Below are 10,000 nucleotides of genomic sequence, written 5' to 3' on the forward strand. Positions count from 1 at the left end.
TATTCTATTTCTCTCTGCTGAAACGATAAAGAAATAGAGTTTTATGTATGACACACAGAAATTTCTTCAAAAACAAAATGGTCGTCTTTGCGCTTGACGTTAACGCTTTTTTCCATTTGTTATACATGCTGGTTAACATGCATTTGGGAATGTGTGTAAATCCCTTTCTGGGAATTCGTGTAAATCACATTCTTTAGATCGTATGATTAATCAAAGACATGTCCTTCTTGTCAGATTAGAAATGCGAATTACACATATAAGAGTACAAGACTTTTACATCACTTTTTAAAAAATTGTGATACCATATGTAGCTTTAAACATTAACACTGGCGCACATGCAGTCTAGTTGACTAATACTTCGCAAATGGTTTTTACTTACAGCTTACTTAAGAGCAAATAAAAAATATTTTGGTGCATGAACTCAAACAACGTACTATTTAGTGTTTACAAAAAAAAAAAAAAAATATATATATATTTTAACGTAAAAAAATACAGATAATTCAAACTACGGAAAATTATTAAGTATCCACTTCTTTATCGACGAATGAAAACAAAGATGAAGGTATTGTATTTAGAATTTCGGCATACTGTATTTTCCGATATAGAAGTCAAATTTTTCAGATCAAATTTCTTAGCTAAAACAGTAGGTCGATTTATACACCAAGACGACATTGGAGTCCCCAAAATTCCATATGAAATGCAGTAGGATTTGGAAAGATAGTGACGATATTTGAACGTTTACACTACATATTTACATTATATAGTAATGTCGACTTGTATGCCGGAAAACACGGTATGTATTTCACTTTAAAAAAATATAATTTGAACGCTTTTGCGATGCATCTGGCTACATATCGCGACACATATTGCTACACTGTTTGGCACACCAGTGTTTCGCGGCGCACCTTTTCAGAATCACTGGTATATGTAGAGGTTGCATAGCTAAGTGGGTCATCTACATATATATGTACAGGAACATATTGCTACATAAATATTTCAGATAGAAAGAAATTTATTTATTTTTATAATTCTATAATATCGTTGGTGAGGATTATCAGACTGTGTACAGTACCAGACAAAAGATCTTACTGTCTTTAGTTGCATCCTTTCTGTCCTGAATCCCAGTTCTTTTTTTTCTGGGATCCACAAAAGTAGCAGTTTAACACAGAGTTCGAGATAACCGATTGTACCCTTCTCCAATATTTGAGGCTTTATCACATCTTACTACTTTCTGTATCGGCTGCCAAAAAGGTTGGATCTCTCTTAGGGCTGAGAGTATCTTGTTTCTTTATAAGGCCATCATTCGAGACCTTTTTTTCATCTTTGACTGGAGCCTCCTCTGAGTGCCTTAATTTTCTTGATCGAATTCAGAATTGAGTTCTTGACGCAAATTAGATCTTCTTTGGATCATCGTCGAGATATATCTTCCTTGTATATTTTCTATAAGTATTTTCATGCTCAGATAAACTTAATGCTCGATTACCTTCTGTCAAGAAGGTACCAGATCAGAAACGAGTCTCCCGCTTCTCTTCCCAAGCACATCATTTCTCTGTTGAGCTTCGTGTTAATCATAAGTCTTTTTCTTCTAATAATTTCTTTCCTTAAATAACTGTTCTCTGGAACTCGCTACCATCGTTTTGCTTCCCTCTGGTCTATATTATCCAGTCATTCAGTAGGCGGCGAGCCGGCAGAAACGTTAGCATGCCGGGCGAAATGCTTAGCGGTATTTCGTCTGTCTTTACGTTCCGAGTTCAAATTCCACCGAGGTCGACTTTGCCTTTCATCCTTTCCTTTCGAGTTCGATAAATTAAGTACCAGTTGCGTGCTGGGGTCGATCTATTCGACTGGTCTCCTCCTCCAAAATTTCGGGCCTTGTTCCTGGTGTAGAAAAGAATATCCAGTCATTTAATCTCTCTGTCAGTCAATATATTTTGAATTTGTAGGCACCTTCTTTCTTTCTTGAGAGTTCCTTACACTACAGTGACCTCAAGCCTTGTTTAGGACAAAATCTTATAAAAAATATCCATAGTGTAATACCATTAAATAACACGTATGATACTGAATAATAACAAAGAAATAATAGACAATCAAACTGTCTTGAGTTATTTGGGGTAAATATTACCTAATCTAACAAAGGTGACGAATTGGTGGAACTGTTAGTACGTCGGGCCAACATCTCTTTATGTTCTGAGTTCAAATTCTGCCGAGGTCGATTTCTTTTTGTCTTTATGGGATTGGTAGGATAAGTACCAGCTGAACACCGGAGTCAATGTAATTGACCTACTCAACTCCTAAACATTGCTGGTCTTGTGCTAAAACTTGAGAGCAATATTATTTAATTTATTTAAGGACGGCTGATTAGAAGGCTCATTAGATTTACAAACAAACTACTTCGGTATCTTGGCCTAATTTCAAATGCTTTTGCCTTTTAATTACATTCCGTACTTTACGATCTGAGTCCAAAATCTGGTGTGGTCAACTTAGCTTTTACATCATTTTCACTTTTCTTTTGGTGGTGTGGTATGGTGGTGAGTATAGGTCAATAAAATATAATCCCAATCTAATGGTGAACTTGATATAATTCACTCTAGCCCTACACCAAATTTGTGGTCTGGTGCCAGTGTTAGTTGAAACTATTATTATTTAATTAGAATATAATAACTAACACGTAATTATGATAAAAAAATTCTACACTAGAACTGTGCGAAAAGTTGGGGATAGAAAGAATCATGACGTGGTATTGGCACAAACAGCCGAGAGTGACGGAGTCGGTGACTAGCAAAATCGTCTGGTGCTAGAGCATAACAGGCGAGACCTAGTGGTGGTCAACAAGATGTACCGCATGTGCTATATAGTTGATGTTGCATGCCCCTTTGAGCCACGAATAGTCAAGAAGGAAGGAGAAAGAATAGATAAATACAACCCTCTTAAGTACGAAATAGCCAGGCTATGGTAAATGAAGAAGGTGAAGATAGTGACAATTATTGTTGGGTCCTTGGGAAAAGTTTCAGAAGGCATCAAGGGGAATATAAAAGAAATTGGAATAGAGTGCCCAGTAGAACTGTTACGAAAGGTTTGCCTCCTTGACACGGCCAGAATAATCAGGCAAGTATTAGATAGCTGAAAAGAACGAATAGCATGGTACCGTAGGCTGCAGGTAGGAAGCCCGCTACGTATGCAAGACTCTAAGAGTTCCAACAAAATCTGAGATAAAAAGAAATAATAATCATAATGATGATGATGAATATAATAATAATAACCCATTCTACTATAGGCACAAGGCCTGAAATTCTGGGGAGGGGATTAGTCGATTACACTGACCTCAGAGTTTCAATTTATTGACCCCGAAGAATAAAAGGCCAAAGTCGACCTTGGCGGAATTTAAAGGTTTCAAATTTTGCCCCAATGGTAGCAGTTTTGGGGGAGGGAATGAGTCGATTACATCGTCTCCAGTTTGAACTGGTACTTATTTCATCGATCCCGAAAGGATTAAAGATAAAGTCGACTTCGGCAGAATTTTTGAACTCAGAACGTAGTGATAGGCGAAATACTGCTAAACATTTCGTCCAGCGCGCTAACGATACTACCAGCTCGCCACCTTGGCTACTACTACTACTACTACTACTACTACTACTACTACTACTACTACTACTACTACTACTACTACTAAAATAAATGCCTTGATGCAGTACCAGGAACTGGCTCTTACGGCTTTTGTACTATCATGTACATTGCTTTGCCTTGGTATAAAAGGTGGGCTACAGCAAATATTCTGCTCAATACTACAGATTTGCTTGTTAGTTGCTTGACCTTAACCAGTTGTGCATGTCCCTTAGTGGCTGGCGATATGTGCATCTCTGATGACGAGCAGAAATAGTGGGTGAGCATCATAGCTATATGTTGAGCGGAATCCATTGAGGTTTGAATAATTCACCTCTAGAAACATGGGTGTTTTGTTCATCATCCTTAAACAAACTTTATTTATGGACCTTTTGAGTGGAATGGGCTACTCGACCTGAAGAATATTCTAACTGGGCTCCACCTGCAAGGTCATGCGCTCTTTGTCTTGATATGAGATCACCACATCGCGCACATAAGTGTACTGGTGTACACTTATCAGACGAGTAGCCATGATGGGTATATTGGGCTTCATATATTTGAACCCCAGTGTGACTTTGATGGCATATATTGCTCTCTGACTCAATAATAATAATAATAATAATAATAATAATAATAATAATAATAATAATAATAAAAATAAATGCCCTGAAGCAATACCACGCACTGGTTCTTATGGCTTTTGATCTTAACAGATTGGAAATGTTATCATGTACATGTTTTGTTTTGGTGTAAAAAATGGGCTGCAGCAAATATTCTGCTCAATACCACACACTTGCTTGTCAGTTGTTTGATCTTAACCAGTTGAATGACCCTTAGTGGATGACGATATGTGCATCTCTGATCATGGGAAGGAGTAGTGGGGGAGCATCATAGCCATGTGTTGAGAGAAATTCTTTGGGGTTTGAAACATGGATTTTTCATTCGACATCATTAAACAACCTTCATTCAGGGACATTTTGAGCGGGATGGGCTGCTCAACCCGAAGAAAGTTCTAACTGGGATGCACCTGCAAGATCATGCGCTGTTTATCTTGATATAAGGTAATCATGTCGCGTACATATGGTTGTGATGCATGTGCCTCATGTACCCTTATCAGACGCATAGTCATGATGGGTATATTAAGCTTCGTATATTTGTACTCCAGCGTCACTTTGATGGCGTGCGCTACTCTCACACTCAAAAACAACAACAACAACAACAACAACAAAAGAGAAACGATAAAAGTGCGTGTAACGAACATACCCTGCAGGTTGTGTTGAAGCTCAAAAAAGGTGGTACGACTTGCAAGAAACATTTTCCGATTTGGTTTTTGGTGTCTCTTACGTAGACTGTATCTCTGTCGGTACAGCAGTCATTGCTGAAAATAGACAGAAAATGAAGTGAGATATCTGAAGAAAGATATATCTAGGAAGATTTCTGAAAATTATCGATTAAATACACACATACACACATACAATACAATACAATACAATACAATACATACAAACATACATACATACATACGTACGTACGTACGTACATACATACAATACAATACATGCATACATACATTATTTATCTATCTACCCATCTATCTATCTATCTATCTAATAGTATTTCTCTCTCCGAAACGTTGGATTTTCCACTTTCAACGGCATGTTCACTGTACTGATTTTGTTGATTCTAGTAAATAATACAGGCATTGGTAACGCAGACCAACATCGGTATCTCTGGAGTCTGTTTTATGGCGCGCGCGCGTATATATATATAGTATAGAGACTATATAAGATGACCATGGTATATCTGCATCATCACAAAACATGAATACATGTATATTACAGAGAATACTTGTACAGCAGCAAGTTTTTATACTAAACAAATCTTATTTCCCCAAAATAATCAATTTCTGTCTAACCTTAGACTCACATGTATATTATATATATGTGCATACGTAGTCTGGTCAGCTGAATGCAGTTTTGGCACCATCTTGGCAGACACGCGTCTCATACCCAAATCTTCAGTGATAATGGACTGAACTGAACCGTAACTAATCTGCATATCTTCTGATAACTCACGGACGATTTCCTCTCACAGATGCACGCACATCTGCGACCTTTTTCTCTCTTATGCTGGTTGCGGGTCTCTCAGATTGTTCGTCAATATCAACACATTTTCCGCCGTCTTTGAAACGTCCGAACCACTCATACACTTGTGTGTGGCTCATACACTCTTCTGAGCAGGTATCGCCATGACAACTTCCTATCATGGCCAATGCGACGATCACACGCTACACACTTTCCTTCCAAGTACTTCTATAAACAGCGGAATTGAGCTAGAGCGTTAAACATAGTGCGCATGCACAGCAGAGTTCAAGGTCAATCTTTGCCAAGCAGCTTCACTTTGCGTGCTTTAGCTTCGTTACTATGGCAACGGTGCGGATACTTATTGATCAGACCTTGTATATTGGTCTCAAATTCTGGCACAAGGCCAGCAAGTTTAAGCACGTGGCTAAGTCTATTACATCGATCCTAGTGCTCAACTATTACTGATTTTATCAACCCTGAGAGGATGAAAGGTAAAGTCGACTTCGGCGGAATTTGAACTCAGAACGTGATGACGGACGAAATGCCACTAAACATTTCACCCGGCGTGCTAACAAGTCTGCCAGCTCGCCGCCTTAACACCCCCTCCACACATAACGAAACGTTAGCGCTAAGCAGTGTTTAGGCATAAGCAAAACTTAGGTTAGTTAAAATATGTTTGTGGCATATTTTAACTGCTAAAAGACAAGTGCACTGCAGTTAACGTGGAGAATATATCTCTCTAATGGTAAAAAGGTGTGAAAACACCTGGTTCGTTCAGTGTCCTCATCTATTAGGAATCCCAGACATCGATGACAGATAGACAAACATCTTATCTTCGAAACGTCTAGTTAGAATAGAGGCAGCTGACGAAGGATTAATTCCAAATGGCTATCTGTTTTCCTATGTGTTCGTTCCGTTGTCTGTAGTTCATTTTTCTAACGTCCTGTACTCTGATATGCATCTATATACACATGTAGATGTAAGTATGTACATAGATGTGGGTATACATGCATATATATTATTATTATTATTATTATTATTATTATTATTATTATTATTATTATTATTATATTTTAAAAAAAGGATTGACGTAACTCTTCACGAAGGTAAATAGTCAAGGCGAAGAGTGCGATTTTAGATGTTTTATTTTTTGAACAATATTTCGACAGAACGTCTGTCTTTCTCAAGTTCAAACCAAAAGGTGATTGAAAATTCAAAATTTCAGAAACCAAACGTAAACTATGAACGTGAGTAACCAGCGTCCATACGTTGATAGAATGACATCATCAGCTTTTGTCAGTTTTTTAATAAGCAGAAAGAAAGAAAGAAAAAGGAAGACGACAGAAAAAGAAAAGAAAAAGAGAGAAAGAAGAATATTCAATCAAACAGTTTTGTATAAATTTGATGATATTCTCCTGTCATCTTATTCATTCCTCCAGGGAGTGATGTCAATAACCCGCAAACATATTTCTCCTCATACATTCTGAGAAGTGAAAGTGGGGTACATTCAGGATATTTTTTGAGAATGTGCACTTTTAAATCTTCTTCAAAATTGCAGCCGCTTGAAACGAAATGTTCAGCAAGTTCTGTTGAACTACTGTTCTTGTGCTTGACGTCGAATCTGTGCTCATTAAACCTTTTGTTTAATTGTTACGTTGTACAACCAACATAAATCAAGTTATGTTTCGTGCATTCTGCACCGTACACTAAATGGGAATCTTTGCAGGTTCCCCCTTCTGTATAAATCATAACATTTCTATTATGATTTTTGATGGTATTCACTTCACTCATGTTGTTGCACAATGAACAGGGCTTACCTCTCTTGCGGCTGTTCTTTAAGGTACAGCGTGTAGATACTCCAATGTATATATATATATATATATATATATATATATATATATATATATATATATATACACGTATACACAGAGAGACACACAGACAGACACACACACAGACACACGCAAACACACATATATGTGTATTAATGTCTTTTTATGTCGAATTATAAAAGTGAATGCGGAACAGAGTCAAAAGCTTTCTTGTAGTCTAGCAACATTGAAACTAGGTTCCTCCTATGCTCTTGCACCTCTGACATTACAGTTTTGTTGATTAACAATTGCTCGTCACATCCCCAGACTCTCTTCTTCTCACCTGCTTGTTCTGCTGTGACAATGTTATTGGTTTCACAATGGTCCTGGGGGAAGAATTCAGGCATGCAATTGGCTGGTAGTTTTTTTGCCACGTGGCAAAACTACTACTACTACTACTACTACTACTACTACTACTACTACTACTACTACTACTACTACTACAATCTTTGCGGTTGTGCCTGCTATTTACCATAGTCGTAGTAAGAGGACAGTGGTCAGTTACTTGAACCAGTAATGTAGTTTGGCTAGCAGGCACTATGGAATCTGTTGGAATGTCGCTAGCTGCGAAACCACGTGGTGGTCATATATCATTCACGTTTTCGTTTTTGTTTATAGAGTTGGGAAGAAGGTTAATTTTCGATTTCTTAATAAAATTACAGTTACTAACCTTCTTTCTATGTTCTACAAATGTTGCTTGTTGGCGTAGTTGCTTCGCAGTAAAATGATTTAATTCTGAATATGATCGTCCTAATATGATTTCAATCGATTCATATAGCCAACAGCAGAGTTTTGTTTCGGTTTTTCGTAGCAGTTAAATAGATCATTATTCAATTCATAACTCCAAGAGAAATGAGTTTTGTAATAACGATTTCTTCTATAACTACAGATCGAAAGAATTTGTTAACCTGTTTTCGTTCTGTTACTCGATTGTGTTATTGTTGATGATGTGTCCAGCCATGTTGTTTGTAGTAACTCTTTGCATGCTAAATTCAAGTCTCAGTCGAAAAACACTACGATCGTAAACAAAAGCCTCCCTCAGTTAATTCATCTGAAGTTTAACCAGTTAATTAACAAGGCTGATAGTTGTGGCTCCAAAGATGGAGATAGTATGCATCATATTTTCGATAAATAGAATCCCACGCCAAATATGCCACTTGTTGCTTCAAATGTGTGTGTGTATGTGTATGTATGTATGTATGTATGTATGTATGTATGTATGCATGCTTGTATGTAGGAATGTAGGTAGGTAGGTAGGTAGGTAGGTCGGTCGGTCGGTCGGTTGCTAGGTAGATATCTCTCTATCTCTAGCTTGTTCTGTACACTTTACACACACACAGATATATACACACGCGCCCCACCACGTGTATATATTCTATGCACTTCATACACTCAAGCTCTCCCTTTCTCTCTCTCTTACTCTCTCTCTCTCTCTCTCTCTCTCTCTCTCTCTCTTGCTCTCACTCCTTGCTCTCTCTCTCACTCTCTCTCTCGCACACACGCAAAAAACATTTGTAAAATAAATTTGCTATTTTCATCTGATTTCCCCACCCATGCCGTTTGAGTCTCATGATATATTTGATAATAAAAGAGATAATTAAAGACAGATGTAGTATCTATAAGAAAAATCGTGGGATGTCGCCTTGGAAAGTGAAGTGTTTTTCATGATGATCATGTATTTTCTATAGAGGAATATAAATCGCGATTCTAGAGACCGTCAGTAACATCCCAAGAACCAATTTCATAGCTTATATAGCGCAAGTTATGTAGTGTACCTAAAGCAAATCATGCTGAATATCTAGGACATATCATGTAGCCGAACTAGAGCAAGTCGTGTAGTGTATCTACAAATATTTATGTTATGTGGTTACATTGTGTCTCTAGATCATGTAGTGCATCTAAGACAAATCATGTCTTTAGGGAAATTTACGGTGTGTATAGAGACGTTTATCAGTTGGAATCCGTTTCTCTTTCCACCTCTCGCATTCACAGCAACAGTTCAAGCCAGCAATATAATTAAACATGTTAATTAAAACATACTCATGACAAATGTTATGATAAAAATTTTAGCCAACAGCAGGGGATTTTTATGACAACGGCTGTATATATGCAACGAAACTTCACAATACTTCCGGAATCTAGAAATAATTAAATATTACTCTCGCCTGAATTAGAACCTCAATGAAGGACAAATATGTATGTCAATATATCAGGCTGATTAAAAAGCAAGTAGCGTTTTGAAACATGAACTTCCTCACAATATATTTCAACAATGTAGAAATTTTATTCCTCAAAGTAAGTACCATTGCAATCAACAAAATTTTTGCCAACGAGTTGAAAGTTTGTTTATTTCTGGTAACGTAAAAATCTGGAGTTCTGGAGCTGATGAACTCTTTGAACGCACTTTCAGCATTGGTTTGATTTTCGAACTCCTTCTCTTGCAGG

General features: G+C 37.3%; 1 protein-coding gene across 3 annotated transcripts in view; it reads right to left on the reverse strand.

Annotated features, from left to right (window-relative positions):
• Positions 1-10,000, reverse strand: part of LOC106883840 (von Willebrand factor A domain-containing protein 7) — a 177,290-nt gene that overhangs the window by 26,453 nt on the left and 140,837 nt on the right. Inside the window, exons 19-20 of one of the 3 annotated variants that reach the window (XM_089360231.1) lie at positions 4,864-4,978; positions 1-14 (exon numbers count right to left, since the gene is read on the reverse strand). The exon at positions 1-14 is cut by the window's left edge and continues 224 nt beyond it. In XM_089360231.1, the coding sequence (XP_089216357.1) occupies positions 1-14; positions 4,864-4,978 (129 nt within the window). Of the gene's footprint in view, positions 18-4,863; positions 4,979-10,000 lie in introns of all 3 variants that reach the window. The other 2 variants (XM_089360230.1, XM_089360229.1) reach the window with 2 other exon arrangements.

This window comes from Octopus bimaculoides, chromosome 11 (assembly GCF_046866305.1).
Source record: "Octopus bimaculoides isolate indiv1 chromosome 11, ASM4686630v1, whole genome shotgun sequence".
NCBI classification, from domain to species: Eukaryota; Metazoa; Mollusca; class Cephalopoda; order Octopoda; family Octopodidae; genus Octopus; species Octopus bimaculoides.